The following is a 20,398-nucleotide window of genomic DNA, read 5'->3' as shown; positions in this document are numbered from 1 at the left end:
TGGTACTGGTACTCATTGTACATAGCCTCGTTACTGTTATAGTATGCCGATGTACATACTGACAAGCAATAGGTTACATCTAAACCACACCATTTTGTGCATAAGCTAATTGTTCAGCTGGAAGTTGTTATGCAGTGTTGTAACATTACATACGAATAAGACTAAATAGAAAAGAAAGGTTGTGATATAAGATATACTTGAATGATAAAATTGACTTTAATCTCTGCACATCTTTAAAGAAATTATTTACAAACATCCCACCCAAGATATAAAAAAAAACTGGATTGCATTTTGGATTTGTAAGTGTTTGAGTCGAAAGTTCAGTCTGTAATATATAGTCTTTAGTAGAAATGTGCGTTGGACATCATTGGGTGGGGGTGCTGATGATAAGAAACCATCTGTTGCTGGGGGAACTGTTGCACCATGTGCAGGCACATCGCGTGGTTGGCAGCGGTGTATGACAGGTGCCTTCCACCGAAGCCGTGGTACTGAAATGGGCGAATGGGCTGGAATATCATCGGTGACTGGGCTGGAGCGAGGTACTCAGCGCGCGAGCCTTGGACTTCCCGTTTCTGTTTCATCCCCCTGTTCTGAAACCAAGTTCTCACCTGAAACACGAAACACAAGTTTTTAACACAAGATAAAAACCATTAGAAACAAACCAGCACTAGTATAATCGAATTAAATAGTCCTGCAGCACAATGTATAATGTGCATAAATTACATTTTGTAATGAGTTTTGTATTCTAGTCTGACCTGAGTTTCAGAGAGGTTTATCATACCCAGAGGACTACTCACTGTTTTCGGAAACTGGAAAAAATATCAGTCAATAAAATGCTCTTCAATAAAAAAAACACGATTTAAATGTGTTGCAACACCACGTTTTAACATGTAATATTAATATAATTGTTAAAGTATAGTAGCCTACATTTAACATACGATTTGGGGAAAAGTCAGCCTGACGGATGCAGAGGTGAGCTCAATCTGGATTCCAGATTTGTGAGTTTCTCAGTGGGATTCGTGAATTCAAACCTTGTGATCTTTGGCTTTGGCTGGAGGTAGACCTTGTTATAAGAGGTTGGCGGTCGAGGCTGGACCATGCAAGGGACATGGGGTTTGAAGATCCTTCTTTCTTGATGGTGTCGTGACGGCTCTTCGCCAACCAGTCTACAGTGAAGTAATTGAATATGTTTGTTCCATGAGTTCAGCAAACTATCCGAGGATGGTCAGAGAATATCGTGAGATGGCCCGCCATATATAGACCTGGCCCTCTCCAAGATTAGCATTTGCAAAAGCGCGTTAACGCCTGATCGATTCCCAATGATTAGGTCCTAAGGGGTCCTTATTGAAGTCTTCACATACTGTGAGTGTGTGAAAGCCTGGCGCCACCAAGTCTGTGAGAAACAGTAGAGCTCATCTCATTGGGCGAAGACGTCAGTTCAACGACTAGTTTTGATTTATATTTGGTTGTGTAGTCAACTAATGTGAAATCAACTAGTAAAACAACGTTGATTCAACCTGTTTTTGCCCAGATGGGTTACATTTGTCCACCCCAGCTGAAAATATACAGAAACGTCACATTAAGAGTCCATATAGAGGCATATAGGCCTACAATGACTTGACGTTTAAATTGTAGCCTATTACTCAACGAAGAAGATCACACTGAAAACAGCAGACCAATTAAAGCCACTTTCTAATCAAGATAACAGGCTTTGCCACAGACCAACTAAAACAGAAACCTAAAATATGATTAAACGTGTAACATCATGCTGCAGCATGTCAGTGTCTATAGCTGTACACCTAAAAAAAAAGGTGCCATCTAGAACCTAAAACGATTATTAGGCTGTGCCAATAGGAGAACCCTTTGAAGAACCCTTTTTTGGTTTAAGGTAGAACTATTTTGTTTCCAGGAAAAAAAAACGTTGTATTCCATATAGAACCAAATAGGCTTCTCTTACGGGGACAGCCAAATAACCATTTTGGAACCATTTTTTCCAAGTGTACCTTGTGATAATTGACCTAAACTTAATTTCCAGGCAATGACTGTCTGTAGCCTCTATTTACCTCTGATTTAGGATTGGAAGGGAATACTGTTTTATTGTAGTTGACCGTCCTGATATAATAATCAACATTGCCAAGCTTGTATAACCCCATTGTATGGAGTCTGATCATCTGCATGATGCCTTTCTAAATGGCAGCCCTTTCCCCGACAATAAAATCAAATGTAAAATAAAGGCAAGTACAATACTGCTCTTATGGTTTAGTATTAACACCTCTTTGATTCTCCGGTGAGCACTGGCGCCACTGGCCCAACAACCAGCATTTGGCGCAGTGGGTTGAAACATAACAGATCAAAGGTATTACAGTAGCAACACCATTGTTTGCCAGTTGAAATGTAAATCGTGGAGCGCAAGCTGTAAATAAGTCTGAAAAACGTCTATAATTACCACGTTTGGTTATGCATACTACTGAGTAAAGCATCCCCAAATAGGCCTATCCAAAATGGCATGTTCTGGAAAAAGAATGTGCCAAAAAAAACAAGAAAGGGGACGTTGAAGAAAGTTGGTCAACCCAAATGATCCAACCAGGCCAACGTTGCCGGGTGTCCTTTCTCTGTACCTGAAACCTTTCAAGTGTTTCAGCCTGTTCAGATGGAATTCCCCCAGCAGCTGTCGGACAATAACCCTAAAATGATCGCTTAGCTATGACAATGCAGATAAGGATATATTGAATGTCTCCTTTGTCGATGATCTGACTGTTCCTATGAAGGCTTGGGTTCTCAGCCTCCCAATTACGGCCCTATATTTATAATGCTGTATTTCTATAAATGCATACAACAACATAAGAGCAACACTTCTACAATACATCATTTTTAATAGATTGAGTTTGCAACACATTTTGAGCATAGTAGGTCACATTGTTGTCCTTGGTTGATTATTGATATAACACCGTGAAAAACAAATTTACGTCAGAAAATATATGAACATATGTGGAAAAATACAACAAATAGGCATAATCATATGAACATATTTAACGCATTGACATCTTATTAAGTTACATTGATTGCCATTAAAATGATGTATTTAACCTATATGGTAATTAGGTAAGTGCAGTAGTTACAAATGCACAATGTCAATGATGAAAAAAATTTAAAGTAATCTTTGATGTTTCAGACAATTAATTTCAATTGGTTTACAAATCACACAAACGTCATCTTTGCAAGCGTGCCTATTCAGCAGTTTGTAGCTTATACTGTAGTTTCATTCCAACATGAACAAAGTTCGTTTTAGAAAAACTATAGCAACTATTCAGGCATTTGTATTCATTTAAGTCCAGGGATGGGCAACTTTGATGGGGGTGGGGGCCATAAATAATCTGAACTCGTGGCTTGAGCACCCACATCCATGCCCACACGTAGTCAGAGCTGTCTTTAGCCGTCTTCTACACGTTTTGCTATAGGGTGGAGAGAAATGTTGGCAGTTTTTAATATATTTGAGTTAGAGTGAATACAAAAATCAATAGCTGGCCACTTAACTAATTTACCAATCACATTTTTGGGGGGCTAACATGGGTTAATTGAGTGACTGTCAGTTCCTGAGAAAAACTGCTGATACACAACCAATTTTTGAAATTGAACTTATCTATTCTAACTCTCAACAGTAACCAGAGACCCCGACTGAGTTCCAATATATATATTGATTTTTTATTATTTTCTACATTGTAGAATAATAGTGAAGACATAAAAACTATGAAAGAACACATGGAATCATGTAGTAACCAAAAAAGTATTAAGCAAATCAAAATCTATTTTATATTTAAGACTTTTCAAAGTAGCCAACCTTTGCCTTGATAACAGCTTTGCACATTCTTGGCATTCTCTCAAGAAGCTTCATGAGGTAGTCACCTGAAATGCATTCCAATTAACAAGGTGTGCCTTGTTAAAAGGCAATTTGTGGAATTTCTTTCATTCTTAATGCGTTTGAACCAATCAGTTGTGTGGTGACAAGGTATGGGTGGTATATAGAAGATAGCCCTATTTGGTAAAATACCAAGTCCATATTATGGAAAGAACAGCTCAAATAAGCAAAGAGAAACGGCAGTCCGTCATTACTTAAAGACATGAAGGTCAGTCAATCAGGAAAATTTCAACAACTTTTAAAGTTTATTCAAGTGCAGTCACAAAAACCATCAAACCCTATGAGGAAACTAGCTCTCATGAGGACCGCCACAGGAAAGGAAGACCCAGAGTTACCTCTGCTGCAGACGATGAGTTACCAGTTACAGAAATTGCAGCCCAAATAAATGCTTCAGAGTTCAAGTAACAAACACATCTCAACATCAACTGTTCAGAGGAGACTGTGTGAATCAGGCCTTCGTGGTTGAATTGCTGCAAAGACACCAATACTAAAGGACACCAATAAGAAGAAGAGACTTGCTTGGGCCAAGAAACACGAGCAATGGACATTAGACCGGTGGAAATCTGTTGTTTGGTCAGATGAGTCCAAATTTGATATTTTTGGTTCCAACCTCTGTGTCTTTGTGGGATGCAGAGTAGGTGAACGGACGATCTCTGCATGTGTGGTTCCTACCATGAAGCATGGAAGAGGAGGTGTGATGGTGACACTGTTAGTGATTTATTTAGAATTCAAGGCACACTTAACCAGCATGGCTACCACAGCATTCTGCAGCGATATGCCATCCAATCTGGTATGTGCTTAGTGGGACTTTCATTTGTTTTTCAACAGTACAATGACCCAAAACACACCTCCAGGCTGTGTAAGTGCTATTTGACCAAGAAGGAGAGTGATGGAGTGCTGCGTCAGATAACCCGGCCTCCACAATCACCCAAAATCAACCCAATTGAGATGGTTTGGGTTGAGTTGGACTGCAGAGTGAAGGAAAAGCAGTCAACAAGAGCTCAGCATATGTGGGAACTCCTTCAAGACTGTTGGAAAAGAGTTCCAGGTAAAGCTGTCATCAAGGCAAATGGTGGCTTCTTTGAAGAATCTAAAATCTAAAATATATTTTGATTGTTTAACTTATTTGGTTACTGCTTGATTCTATATGTGTTATTTCATAGTTTTGATGTCTTCACTGTTATTCTACAATGTAGATAATAGTAAAAATAAAGAAAAACCCTTGAATGAGTTGGTGTGTCCAAATGTTTGACTGGTACTGTATATATACTTTGAAATTGATCCCGGAACTACAAAAGGGTGCGGCACGCGACCCGCCAGTTTGCCCATCCCTGATTTAGCCGTAATAGCATATTACATCATGAGTTTGATCCATTTTTAATATCTTGAAATACTGTAATTATCATGTCAAGTAGCTATTGGCAATGCCAATAAATGGTCATTTAGACCATTTAGATGGTGCTCCGGAGAGTTGAAAATGGTAATCACCTATCTGTGGTTATATCAAAATATCTCACTTTTCAAATCTAATTGAGCTATAATACACGACACTCAGTGAATTAAAGACATCTCATCTCATTATGAAACATTATCAGTATTATGTTGTCTTAGAGACGAGCAATCAAAATGGTGTACATGAGAGAGAAATGTGATCCATATGCCTCCACCAGTGCTAGAAAAAGATGTGAAATATTCAAAATCATTCAGTCTGTTGTTGACATTTTTCACAAGTAAAAAAGCACATCTGTTCTTCCCCTTAAAAAGTCCATTACTGTTTTCTCCTCTTCTCACTCTAATAACACAATAAACAATTATATTTTTCAGATGACTTTGTACACTAATTTGGAGATAATCAAGGAGTTAGAGGTGTGCAGTACGTTGTCAGGCTATGGGGTGCAATGTGGGGGATTGAGCTGGACTGCTCACTGTATAAAATCAGAGTGAAGTCAAAATGAACCACCTTGGATGCCTTCATATGGCTCTGTCATTGTGTTCAAATAAGACCGTCCTCATTATGTCTAATCAAAGTTATTACCAATAAATAGAGACACCCACCCAGTCTCTGCTACCAAAGTAACTCAGTGGGGTATGGGGGGTTTGGGGTCTGTTGACTAGTTGTCTGACCAGGGCCCAATTTCATAAAGCATTATGAGTACTGATCTAGGACCAGGTCCCCTTTGTCCATATCATCGTATTCATTATGATCTAAAAGGCAAATCTGATCCTAGATCAGGCAAGGCTGTAGCTCATTGGAAGGTGGCCTTCACCCTCTTTAGTGTGTCCTGGATCCTGCGGGTGTGTCGCTCAGTGGGGGTGTGGTGGAAGTTGGCCTCGTTGTCTGCAGCCAGCAGGGGGATGTCACAGCCGCTGAGGTGGGCAATGCGTAGTCTTAGGTAGGCCTGCAGCTCCAGGTCAGGAGTGAAGGTGTACACTGTCTCCTGGAACGCATGCACTTGACTCACCACCTTCGCTATGGTCCTGGCGAGTGAGGAAGGAGAGAGCAGGAGAGAGATAAAGATATAGGGGGGGGGGAGATAGAGCGGTAAAAAAGGGAGACAAGAAAGTACATAAAATTAGGACAAAAGCAGAGATTGAAGACAGAGAGAGTGAAAATGAGAAATAGGAGTTTGCTGTTGTTAATCTGCGGCAGGAACATACTCATAATTTGGCACCACGTTACTAAACACTTGCATCATACACAGTACAATAAGTGACCTGATTTCCACAATAGTGGGGGAACCTAGGGTCTGTCATAACCAGCTGTGACGCTGCCTCTCACCGTGACCCTTTATGACCCCCAACATCTGTCAACATCAATGCATCTCAGAACACCTGGCGTGCCACATCTCCACACCATCTGGCTGTGTGCTAGCTTTAGTAGAGGAACCCAAATCCTACACGACTGCCATGGAATGAGCAGCTGTGTCATTACAGTCCACCACAAATTTCTGTGAACCCAGCATCTGGCCGCCATATTTGAGTGGGTAGAAGGACACAGGGAATCTCATTTGGTGGCAACTTGGCCCACTTCATTACATCAAGGGAGAAAGTTAATATCAAGTTTACAACATTAAAGAATGAGTGTCAGGTTGATATCCATGTCATTGCAAAAGGCGACCAGAGTAGATTCATTAAATCTCAATTGCAGATAAGTGCAAATGAATGCTATAGGCCAGTAGTTGGATGAGAGTATAAACCTAGTGTAGGCTATAAGATTTTCCAGACCCAAATCACAATGCATCTCAGAGTAGGAGTGCTGATCTAGGATCAGGTTCTCTCTGTCCATATAATTGACTTTGGTTCAATGAAAAGAGCTATATACACTACATGACCAAAAGTATGTGGACACTTGCTCGTTCAACATCTCATTGCAAAATCATGGGCATTAATATGGAGTTGGTCCCCCCTTTGCTGCTATATCAGCCTCCACTCTTCTGGGTAGGCTTTCCACTAGATGTTGGAGCATTACTGTGGGGACTTGCTTCCATTCAGCCACAAGAGCATTAGGGCTCCCGAGTGGCGCAGCGGTCTAAGGCACTGCGTCTCAGTGCTAGAGGCGTCACTACAGAAGCTCAGAATTGTCTAGAATTGCTGTAGAGTTAAGATTGTCCTTGACAAGGGGCCTAGCCCAAATAATGCAAAACACCCCCAGATCAATTTTTCTGGCACTACGCATTGTGGCAGCTAACATTCTCTTGACATCCACCAAACCCAGATTTGTCCAGTGGACTGCCAGATGGTGAAGCGTGATTCACCACTCCAGAGAACGTGTTCCCACCGCTCCAAAGTCCAATGGCGGTGAGCTTTACACCACTCCAGCCGAAGTCTTGTGTGCGGCTGCTCGGCCACGGAAAACCACTTCATGAAGCATCCGACGAACAGTTCTTGTGCTGACGTTGCTTCCAGAGGCAGTTTGGAATTCGGTAGTGAGTGTTGCAACCGAGGACAGACTATTTTTACACTCTACGCGCTTCAACACTCGGTGGTCCCGTTCTGTAAGCGTGTGTAGCCTACCACTTCGCGGCTGAGCCATTGTTGCTCCTATACGTTTCCACTTACAGTTGACCGGGACAGTGCTAGCAGTTCAGAAATTTTACGAACTGACTGACTTGTTGGAAAGGTGGCATCCTATGACGGTGCCACATTGAAAGTCACTGGGCTCATTACTAAGGCCATTCTACTGCCAATGTTTGTCAATGGAGATTGCATGGCAGTGTGCTCGATTTTATACAGCTGTCAGCAATGGGTGTGGGTGAAATAGCCAAATCCACTCATTTGAAGGGTTGTCCACATACTTTTGTATATATAGTGTAAGTCACATTTTTTTATATTATTCATTATGATCTAAAAGGCTAAATTTATCCTAGATTACCACTCCTACTCTGAGATAGTTTGTGAATACAGGCCCAGGAATTTATGTGCTGGTTTCCGCAGACTCTGAATAAGCCTAGTCCTGGACTTAAACCACGTACAATTCTCCATTCAAATTCTCCATAGAATATCCTTTTGACTCCAGGACTAGACCTAATATCTTTACAGACAACTGGCCCTGAGATGTTGCATTACGCTCATTCACCTAAGTTTTGGCCACTTATAGGCACCGCTGGTCAGAGTGAAGGCTCCTATCTCCAGCTGCTGGATGTGCATGGCCAGGATGTGGGCAGCAGGGAGGGTGGGTCTCCTCCTCACATGATCTCCTCCCATCAGACACAGGTTATCACTCTTCAGAAAGACCTGACAAAGAGGGAGGGAGAGGTGAGAGATAAAAAAGAGGGATGGAAAGAGAAAGTGGGGGAGAGATAGAGAGATGTCTTACTCTTCCCTTGATTTATAACATCTTGAAAGTTTCATCAAAAAACAAGCTATGAAGTTCAGCAAATTACTTTTCCTCATCTTTGCAAAGTTGGCATGTGTATTCTATGAATATATATTGTGAGAATATATGAGAATATATTGCATCAAGTTTGGTTCTACAGTTGAAGTCGTAAGTTTACATACACCTTAGCCAAGTACATTTAAACTCCGTTTTTCAAAATTCCTGACATTTAATCCAAGTAAAAATGCCCTGTTTTAGTTCAGTTAGGATCACCTCTTTATTTTAAAAATGTGAAATGTCAGAATTATAGTAGAGAGAATGACTTATTTTAGCTTTTATTTCTTTCAACACATTCCCAGTGGGTCAGAAGTTTACATACACTCAATTAGTATTTGGTAGCATTGCCTTTAAATTGTTTAACTTCAGTCAAATGTTTCAGGTAGCCTTCCACAAGCATCCCACAATAAGTTGGGTAAATTTTGGCCCATTCCTCCTGACAGAGATGGTGTAACTGCTCGCACACATTTTTTCCTTGCTCGCACACGCTTTTTCAGTTCTGACCACACATTTTCTATAGAATTGAGGTCAGGACTTTGTGATGGCAACTCCAATATCTTGACTTTGTTGTCCTTAAGCCATTTTGCCACAACTTTGGAAGTATGCTTGGAGTCATTGTCCTTTTGGAAGACCCATTTGCGACCAAGCTTTAACTTCCTGACTGATGTCTTGAGATGTTGCTTCAATATATCCACATAATTGATCTCCTCCTCATGATGCCATCTATTTTGTGAAGTGCACCAGTCCCTCCTGTAACAAAGCACCCTCACAACATGATGCTGCCACCCCCGTGCTTCACGGTTGGGATGTTGTTCTTCGGCTCGCAAGCCTCTCCCTTTTTCCTCCAAACATAACGATGGTCATTATGGCGAAACAGCTCTATTTTGGTTTCATCAGACCAGAGGACATTTCTCCAAAAAGTATGATCTTTGTCCCCATGTGCAGTTGCAAACCGTAGTCTGGCTTTTTTATGGCGGTTTTGGAGCAGTGGCTCTTCCTTGCTGAGTGGCCTTTCAGGTTATGTTGATATAGTACTAATTTTACTGTGGATATAGATACTTTTGTACCTGTTTCCTCCAGCATCTTCACAAAGTCCTTTGCTGTTGTTCTGGGATTGATTTGCACTTTTCACACCAAAGTATGTTCATCTCTAGGAGACAGAACGCATCTCCTTTCTGAGCGGTATGACGGCTGCGTGGTCCCATGGTGTTTATACTTGCGTACTATTGTTTGTATAGATGAACGTGGTACCTTCAGGCGTTTGGAAATTGCTCCCAATGATGAACCAGACTTGTGGAGGTCGACAATTTATTTTTCTGAGGTCTTGGCTGATTTCTTTTGATTTTCCCATGATGTCAAGCAAAGAGGCACAGTTTGAAGGTAGGCCTTGAAATACATCCACAGGTACACCTCCAATTGACTCAAGTGATGTCAATTATCCTCTCAGAATCTTCTAAAGCAATGACATAATTTTCTGGAATTTTCCAAGCTGTTTAAAGGCACATTCAACTTAGTGTATGTAAACTTCTGACCCACTGGAATTGTGATATAGTGAGATATAAGTGAAATAATCCGTCTGTAAACAATTGTTGGAAAAATTACTTGTGTCATGCACAAAGGAGATGTCCTAACCGACTTGCCAAAACTATAGTTTGTTAACAAGAAATTTGTGGAGTGGTAGAAAATCGAGTTTTAATGACTCCAACCTCAGTGAATGTAAACTTCTGACTTCAACTGTATATAGCCTCCAGCCGTTCTCAAAATAGAATACGGTGTGATGCCTGGCAGCATAATAAAAAAAAGCATATAACAAAATGCTGGCCAGCTGTGAGTGTGTCACAGAATTTCACACACAGATATGCTGCTTGAAGGTGTTTTTTTTGGCATATTTTGCTGAAGCCCCACACGTGTCTCTGGTACAGAAGGCACTCACACACACACAAACGCCTTACCTGCACGGCTCGCAGCTCCTCTAGGACCTCACACACCTTGGTAGACAGATGTTTCCAAGCCTATCAGCAAGAGAGGAGGTGTTTAATTTAGCAAGAACCAATACATCTGTCTCACGCTTACGGAAGCTTTACTCCCGTTAAGAGTTTTTTTTGTATCAATTTGGTACAACTTTCACAAGCACGTGGTACATTTTCACAGCTCTTAGTACACAACTCAAAACAGATAATCAAAAATACAGTTGTTTCAAAACTCTAAGCATATTTTTATCCCTTGTGTGGTGTTCATGTTTTTTGTTATCCATCCAATGTTTGCGGGTCTGATGGACCCACAACATTATTGGGTTTTTAAAACAATACAGCCAAACGTATTTTTGCGTGGATTCCGCGAGTGCTAGCTGGCTGTACTACAGACACCTGTCGTCATCCTGGGAAAGACTCAATGTTATCTTTTCGTAAAACAACTGGTTGCAGTAAAGAGCCAAACTGAATACTAAGGAGATCCTGAGGGAAATCAACGAGTACCAACAGCTTTACGCTATGGAGGAACAACATTCTCCATCATGGAAAGATCCGACTACCTCACAAAATAACTTTAACCCAACAAAAAAAAGAAAAACAAATTAATCTACAGACACGGACAATTTACTTACCGTTAAAGTAGAGGCTAGTGCTCTGGCTGGAATACATGCAACACTAGAAAAGTTGTGTGAGGAGGTAGCAGGGCTGAGGGGGAGTTTGGAGTTTAGCCAGAGTGAAATTCTCACGCTCCAAGGAAAGAACAAGGCACTCACAGGCAAGGTTAAAATCCACGATTTCAACATGGATTGTCTACATAGGGAAAACAGGGTGATGAAGGAGTTGCTGCTAAACATAGAAAGTCTAGCATGGGTGAAAATCTATTTTTTCTAGGATTCCTGAAGACGCATCCAATAATCTAGAGGGCCCGATCAGAGAATTCATGCCATCTGCCATTGAAACTTCCTATAGAGACTGTAAACAAGGTGGCTTTCCACCGAGTACACAGACTTAGAGCTCAGAGCGAAAAGACCAAGGGTCCCCAACTGATCGTCACAAAATTTGAACACTACCAACAAAAGTAGCTGATCAAAAGCAGAGGAACGGAGCTAAAAAAGGGACCAAATTCGGTCTCAATGACCAATTTCCAAGGGAGATAAACAAACGTTGTAAGAGACTGTATCCGGTACAGAGGCAACAGAGGGAGAAGGGTAAACGTGCCTTTCTTATTGTGGACAAATTCTTTATAGATGGACAGCTATTTCGAGACAGCTCCATAACACTACGGCTGTACTAAATTCTACAGGGACTTCAGGTTAAGAAAGTATGGGAACTGTAAAAATATCTGAACACTATGAAGTGGATATGAACACACACATACTCAATTACATGCTCGCTTACACATGGATTTATACATACACACACCTAATCTCGCTCTATTCTCTCACTCTCTCTCCCTCTCTTCTCTTCCTCTATTGTCGAGGAATGTTTTATAATTGAATATGTTTCTTGTTTGTCTATATTTTTTATGCATTTGTCTACAAGTTTATATATGTTTACAACAAGCAAGGGGAAGATATCAGAATCGGGGCATTGGGGAATAATAACATATTGTACGGAATACATTTGTACTGTGGTAAAGCCGTCTCTAAAGTAATGCAAGGCCTCTTTCATGATCATGTGAAACATCAATTGCTATGGAAATGCTGGGATGTGTTTTTTTCAATAATGTAATTATGATGCAACTTTGACGGTGATACGATATGGATACAATTATCATCATGAATATTAAGCCTATACGCACTACATGTTACACACATAGACACTCAACCTTGCAAATTGGCAGAGTTATTATTTATTTGGACAGCACACATTACTCTTATACAGACATCGTACAAACTCTCACTAAATCACATCCAGTATCATAGACATCAACCTAATCAGATTTACTACACACATAATACCTTGTCTCAATGTGCTAACATCTGTGACACTGGCTCACAGGCAAACAGGCAAGGGAATAAAACAAATATTGCTAGAACCTATTTGTTGAATTCTAAATATCAGACATTTGAAAGCTCTAATTTTGACCGTCATAATACCTCTCTGATGGTAGTAACTTTACAAGCACTAATTATGGTCAATTTAGGCTGAGAATAGTATCTAGTTAAGGAAAGGGGTGAAATAGGTGAAATAAGTATAGCCAGTAATAATTGTAACGGATTCGAAGGTTATAAAAAAAGACGATCAGTCTTTACATGGCTAAAAGAAAAGGAATATAACATACACTGTATACAGGAAACTCACTCTCCATCCTTAGATGAAGTTGTGTGGAAAAATGAATGGGGTGGTAAAATCATTTTTTGTCATGGACAAAGGAACTCAAAGGGTATGATGATATTAATTAACAAAAATTTCAATCTGAATGTGCAAATAGTCAGGAATGATTCACAAGGAAGGTGGATATTTTTGAATATGAAAGTGGACGGAAAAGAGATTAGGCTCATTAATCTATATGGTCCAAATCAGGATGAACCACACTTCTTTAAAAATATATACACCAATTTATTAAACTTACAGGCAACAAATTATCAAATCATTATGGTAGGAGACTATAACACAGTGTTAAGTACCTTAATGGACCGTAAAGATAATCACTCTACAAACTATTATCACTGCGCCCTTAAGGAAATCACAAATATTATGGACACATTAGAAATAGTGGATATTTGGAGACTAAAAAACCCTGACCGAGAGTGAGATATAAATGGAGGAGACTTAATCAAGCTAGTCGTCTTGACTCCATTCTTGTCTCTTTCATCAAAGGTTTAAAAAGTTTTAATAGGAGACAGAATGCAATCGGATCATCATCTAATTCACATAACTCTTATAGAATTTCCACATGGACCGGGATATTGGAAATTTAATCAAAGTTTACTGGAGAACAACTTATTTTTAACAAAGACAAAATCATTTTATATCTGATTTTTTCCATTATAATATACAGTTGAAGTCAGAAGTTTACATACAACTTAGCCAAATACATTTAAACACAGATTTTCACAATTCTTGACATTTAATCCTAGTAAAAATTCCCTGTCTTAGGTCAGTTAGGATCACCACTTTATTTTAAGAATGTGAAATGTCAGAATAATAGTAAAGAGAATTGATTTATTTCAGCTTTTATTTCTTTCATCACATTCCCAGTGGGTCAGAAGTTTACCTACACTCAATTAGTATTTGGTAGCATTGCCTTTAAAATTGTTTAACTTGGGTAAAACGTTTCAGGTAGCCTTCCACACGCTGGTGTAACTGGACATTTTCTATAGGATTGAGGTCAGGGCTTTGTAATGGCCACTCCAATACCTTGACATTGTTGTCCTTAAGCCATTTTGCCACAACTTTGGAAATATTCTTGGGGTCATTGTCAATTTGAAAGACCCATTTGCGACCAAGCTTTAACTTCCTGACTGATGTCTTGAAATGTATCCACATTTTCCATCCTCATGATGCCATCTATTTTGTGAAGTGCACCAGTCCCTCCTCGAGCAAAGCACCCCCACAACATGATGCTGCCACCCCCGTGCTTCACGGTTGAGATGGTGTTCTTCGGCTTGCAAGCCTCCCCCTTTTTCCTCCAAACATAAATCGTTATGGTCATTATGGCCAAAAAGTTATATTTTTGTTTTGTCAGACCAGAGGACATTTCTCCAAAAAGTATAATCTTTGTCCCCATGTGCAGTTGCAAACCGTAGTCTGGCTTTTTATGGCAGTTTTGGAGCATTAGCTTCTTTCTTGCTGAGTAGCCTTTCAGGTTATGTTGATATAGGACTCATTTTACTGTGGCTATAGATACTTTTGTTTCCTCCAGCATCTTCACAAGGTCCTTTGTTGTTGTTCTGGGATTGATTTGCATTTTTCACACCAAAGTATGTTCATCTCTAGGAGACAGAACACATCTCCTTTCTTAGCGGTATGATGGCTGCGTGGTCCCATGGTGTTTATACTTGCGTACAATTGTTTGTACAGATGAACGTGGTACATTCAGGCGTTTGGAAATTGATCCCAATGATGAACCAAAATTGTGGAGGTCGACAATTTTTTTTCTGAGGTCTTGGCTGATTTCTTTTGATTTTCCCACGATGTCAAACAAAGAGGCACTGAGTTTGAAGGTTGTGTCACGGTTTTCTTCCTCCTCTTCCTCTGAAGAGGTGAAACAGGGATCGGACCAATACGCAGCGTGGTAAGTGTCCATGGTTTTAGTAGGAAAACTCAAACATGAACACAACTACAAAACAAGGAACATGAAAACCCAAAACAGTCCCGTGTGACACAAACTGACACAGGAAACAATCACCCACAAAATACCCAAAGAAAATGGCTGCCTAAATATGGTTCCCAATCAGAGACAACAATAAACACCTGCCTCTGATTGAGAACCAATCTAGGCAACCATAGACTTACCTAGACACCTAAACTGAACACAACCCCACAAATCTACAAAAACCCCTAGACAAGACAAACACATAAATCACCCATATCACACCCTGGCCTAACCAAAATAATAAAGAAAACAAAGATAACTAAGGCCAGGGCGTGACAGGTAGGCCTTGAAATACATCCACAGGTACACCTCCAATTGACTCAAATTATGTCAATTAGCCTCTCAGAAGCTTCTCAAGCCATGACATCATTTTATGGAATTTTCCAAGCTGTTTAAAGGCACAGTCAACTTAGTGTATGTAAACTTCGGACCCACTGGAATTGTGATACAGTGAATTATAAGGCAAATAATCTGTCTGTAAACAATTGCTGGAAAAATGATCTGTGTCACGCACAAAGTAGATGTCCTAACCGACTTGGCAAAACTATAGTTTGTTAAAAAAACATATTTGTGGAGTGGTTGAAAAACGAGTTTTAGGTGACTCCAACCTAAGTGTATGTAACCACAACAATCAGAGGCTGGCACTAAGACAGCATTGAATGAGCTGTATCCGCCATAAGCAAACAAGAAAACGCTCACCCAGAGGCGGTGCTCCAAGAAGCCAGAGACTTTAAAGCAGGGAAACTTAAATTTGTTGTACCACATTTCTATCAGCATGTTAAATGTTCAACCAGAGGGAAAAAAACCTCTGGACCATCTTTACTCCACATACAGAGATGCATACAAAGCTCTCCCTCGCACTCCATTTAGCAAATCTGACCATAATTCTATCCTCCTGATTCCTGCTAACAAGCAAAAATTAAAGCAGGAAGCACCAGTGACTAGATCAATAAAAAATGGTCAGATGAAGCAGATGCTAAGCTACAGGACTGTTTTGCTAGCACAGACATGAAATATGTTCCGGAATTCCTCCGATGGCATTGAGAAGCACACCACATCAGTCATTGGCTTCATCAATAAGTGCATCGATGACGTCGTCCCCAAAGTGACCGCATGTACATACATACCAGAAGCCATGTATTACAGGCAACATCTGCACTGAGCAAAAGGCTAGAGCTGCCGCTTTCAAGGAACGGGACTCGAACCCGGAAGCTTATAAGAAATCCCGCTATGCCCTCCGACGACCAACAAACAGGCAAAGCATCAATACAGGACGACGACCAAATGGTACTACACCGGCTCTGATGCTCATCGGATGTGGCAGTGCTTGTAAACCATTACAGACTACAAAGGGAAGCACAGCCGAGAGCTGCCCAGTGACACGAGCCTACCAGACCGGCTAAACTACTTCTATGCTCGCTTCGAGGCAAATATCACTGAAACATGCATGAGAGCACCAGCTGTTCCAGACGACTGTTTGATCACGCTCACCGATGGCCGATGTGAGTAAGACCATTAAATAGGTCAACATTCACAAGGCCGCAGAGCCAGACGGATTACCAGGACGTGTACTGCTAACATGCGTTGACCAACTGGCAAGTGTCTTCACTGACATTTTCAACCTCTCCTTGTCCGAGTCTGTAATAACAACATGTTTTAAGCAGACCCCCATAGTGCCTGTGCCCAAGAACACTAAAGTAACCTGCCTAAATGACTACCGACGCATAGCACTCATGTCTGTAGCCATGAAGTGCTTTGAAAGGCTGGTCATGGCTCACATCAACATCATTATCCCAGAAATCCTAGACCACTCCAATTTGCATACCGCCCCAACAGATCCACAGATGATGCTCTCTCTATTGCACTCCACACTGCCCTTTCCCACCTGGACAAAAGGAACACCTATGTGAGAATGCTATTCATTGACTACAGCTCAGCGTTCAACCCTCAAAGCCCATCAATAAGCTAAGGACGCTGGGACTAAACATCTCCCTCTGCAACTGGATCCTGGATTTCAGCCACACTAATCCTCAAAACAGGGGCCCCTCAGGGGTACATGCTCAGTCCCCTCCTGGACTCACTGTTCACTCATTACTGCACGGCCAGGTATGATTCCAACACCATCATTAAGTTTCCCAATGACAAAACAGTGGAAGACCTGATCACCGACAACGACGAGACTTCCTATAGGGAGGAGGTCAGAGACCTGGCCGTGTGGTGTCAAGACAACAACCTCTCCCTCAACGTGATCAAGACAAAGGAGATGATTGTGGACTACAGGAAAAAGAGGACCAAGCACGCCCCCATTCTCATCAACGGGGCTGCAGTGAAGCAGGTTGAGAGCTTCAAGTTCCTTGGTGTCCACAGCACCAACAAACTAACATGGTCCAAGCACACCAAGACATGTGTGAAGTGGGCACGACAAAACCTATTCCCCCTCAGGAGACTGAAAAGATTTGCCATGGGTCCTCAGATCCTCAAAAGGTTCTACAGCTGCACCATCGAGAGCATCCTGACGGGTTGCATCACTGTCTGGTATTGCAACTGCTCAGCCTCTGACCACAAGGCACTACAGAGGTTGTGCGACCGGCCCAGTACATCACTGGGGCCAAGTTTCCTGCCATCCACGACTTCTATGCCAGGCGGTATCAGAGGAAGGCCCTAAAAATTGTCAAAGACTCCAGCCACCCTAGTCATAGACTTGCCTTGCGATAGCAGAGAGAACAGTCTATGTCCAAGAGGCTTCTAAACAGCTTCTACCCCCAAGCCATAAGACTCCTGTACACCGAATCAAAGTAGTCATAGTCACTTTAAAAACTCTACCTACATGTACATATTACCTCAACTAACCAGTGCACCCACACATTGACTCTGTACCGCTGTTGTATATAGTCTCGCTATTGTTATTTTACTATCGCTCTTTAATTATTTTTTACTTTTATTTCTTATTCTTATCCGTATTTTTTAAAACTGCATTGTTGGTTAGGGGCTAATAAGTAAACATTTCACTGTAAGGTCTACACCTTACTTGTATTAGGCCAAAAATAAAATTGTATTTAATATTACCTCATGTGAAAACAGTGTAATATACTGTAATTTACAGTACTGTAGCATACGACATTCAAGGGGCAATTTTGAAACATGTATCTTACATTTGTTGCTGTTGATTTAACTGGTTGTTAAAATTACTAAATTGAGAAGATATCATTTAAGTTGTGTTTTGGTGATTAAACCAATCTACTCATTATATTTCACAATGAACGCACAATGAATAGTTTTTAATGTAAGACTGGCATACTCCTTTAAAAGACCTTCGCTTGAAAAACGAGTAAATAGCAGCAATATTACGGTTTGTCCATTTTGAGACGCCATAGCCAGTATATACTAATCTCAAGAAATAGATGACTCAATATATCTGTCATTAATTTTGACATTTTTGCAGAAGAGATGTTCGTCTCACAATTTTACTAAGATGTTTGGTGCAGTCTCTCGTTGAATTAAAACAAATAATTTATTGAAGAATCCCTACTGTTGACCAATCACTGACAAAGGGGCATAGACTTCGGCTCCAAACTTCTTGTGCCCGAACAGCCCAAAAACCCTTTACCGAAGTCCAAAAATAACATAAATGTCATAATGTCACATAACATCACATAACATGTCACATAACGAGCTATACCAAACTGTTTTAACTGAGAAGCATGCGAACGCCTTAACAAGTGTTACCAGTTTGGAGTTTTGTAATAATAGTTTAGAAAATTCACCACATACTTGTGAAAATAGTACCAAAGCGATATAAAAAAACCTCTAAGTTCAGTAATGACAAGAACAGGAAGAGTATTATTAGAACATGGACAAACAACAAGAACACATCATTTCAGTTGTTACACTTTATGACAACCCATTTTAGGTGCTGTTATGTCCTCCGAAATTTGATTTGAACACAAATTCTGATGTTCATCTAACTCAGAAAGGAATCAAATATCCACTGGTCCCATAACAGCAGCAAAAGACATTTCACTTAAGGGCCTAAGAGTATGTTATTTATTTCATGGGTGCTCCCTACATGACTCTGGTCAAAAGTAGTGCACTACAGTATATAGGAAATAGGGTGCCATTTCAGATGCAGGCATGCAGACTTACGGGTAATTGCCTGACAAAAACATTCTCCAGACCTCCAAGGACCTGCATGGCCGTGGCGAAGTCTCTTGATTCATAGCAGTGTTTGGCAATTAACAGAAACTTGGTGAGCAAAGCCGCTTGTATCTGCAGCAAGAAAAGAAGAGGAGAGATTCTATGGTCAAGCATTCACACAAATCATTGTAGAAATCAATTAACACATCATAGAAGTGCATCTGATGGCTATCACGTAGTTCGATTTAACGGACAATGACTGACTTTGAAAATAAATGAATATTAGTGTTTTCAAATCAAATCAAATTTTATTAGTCACATGCGCCGAATACAACCTTACAGTGAAATGCTTACTTACGAGCCCCTAACCAACAACGCAGTTTAAAAAAATACAGACAAGAATAAAAGATAAAAAAGTAACAAGTAACTAAAAAGCAGCAGTAAAACAACAATAGCGAGACTATATACAGGGGGTATCGGTCAGTTGAGGTAGTATGTAAATGTAGGTAGGGTTATTGAAGTGACGATGCATAGATGGCAAAAACAGAGAGTAGCAGTGGTGTAAAGAAGGGGGGAGGCAATGTAAATAGTCTGGGTAGCCATTTGATTAGATGTTCAGGAGTCTTTATGCTTTGGGGGTAGAAGCTGTTGAGAAGCCTCTTGGACCTAGACTTGGTGCTCCGGTATCGCTTGCAGTGCAATAGCAGAGAGAAAAGTATATGGCAAGGGTGGCTGAAGTCTTTGACAATTTTTAGGGCCTTCCTCTGATACCGCCTGGCATAGAAGTCCTGGATGGCAGGAAGCTTGGCCCCAGTGATGTACTGGGCCGTTCGCACAACCTACTGTAGCACCTTGCGGTCGGGGGCCAAGCAGTTGCCATACCAGGCAGTGATGCAACCAGTGAGGATGCTCTTCGATGGTGCAGCTGTAGAACCTTTTGAAGATCTGAGGGCCCATGGCAAATCTTTTCAGTCTCCTGAGGGGGGAAAGGTTTTGTCGTGCCCTCTTCATGACTGTATTGGTGTGCTTGGACCATGTTAGTTTGTTGGTGATGTGGACACCAATGAACTTGAAGCTCCCAACTTGCTTCACTGCAGCCCCGTCGATGAGAATGGGGGCGTGCTCTGTCCTCTTTTTTCCTGTAGTCGACAATCATCTCCTTTGTCTTGATCACGTTGAGGGAT

The 20,398-nt window shown here is 40.9% G+C and overlaps 1 protein-coding gene across 3 annotated transcripts in view; it reads right to left on the bottom strand.

Annotated features, from left to right (window-relative positions):
* Positions 1 to 2,848: 2,848 nt before the first annotated feature.
* LOC135512445 (kinase non-catalytic C-lobe domain-containing protein 1-like) overlaps positions 2,849 to 20,398 on the bottom strand; it is an 81,390-nt gene continuing 63,840 nt past the window's right edge. For all 3 annotated transcript variants that reach the window (XM_064934475.1, XM_064934476.1, XM_064934474.1), the window contains exons 27-30: positions 19,224 to 19,346; positions 10,742 to 10,801; positions 8,493 to 8,650; positions 2,849 to 6,394 (exon numbers count right to left, since the gene is read on the bottom strand). In XM_064934475.1, coding sequence (XP_064790547.1) covers positions 6,163 to 6,394; positions 8,493 to 8,650; positions 10,742 to 10,801; positions 19,224 to 19,346 — 573 coding nt within the window. In that variant the 3' untranslated portion in view covers positions 2,849 to 6,162. The remainder of the gene's footprint in view (positions 6,395 to 8,492; positions 8,651 to 10,741; positions 10,802 to 19,223; positions 19,347 to 20,398) is intronic.

This window comes from Oncorhynchus masou, chromosome 24 (genome assembly GCF_036934945.1).
Source record: "Oncorhynchus masou masou isolate Uvic2021 chromosome 24, UVic_Omas_1.1, whole genome shotgun sequence".
Classification (NCBI taxonomy): Eukaryota; Metazoa; Chordata; class Actinopteri; order Salmoniformes; family Salmonidae; genus Oncorhynchus; species Oncorhynchus masou.
Note: the sequence above shows the minus strand (reverse complement) of the source record. Positions and strands in the feature narration are given on the sequence as shown.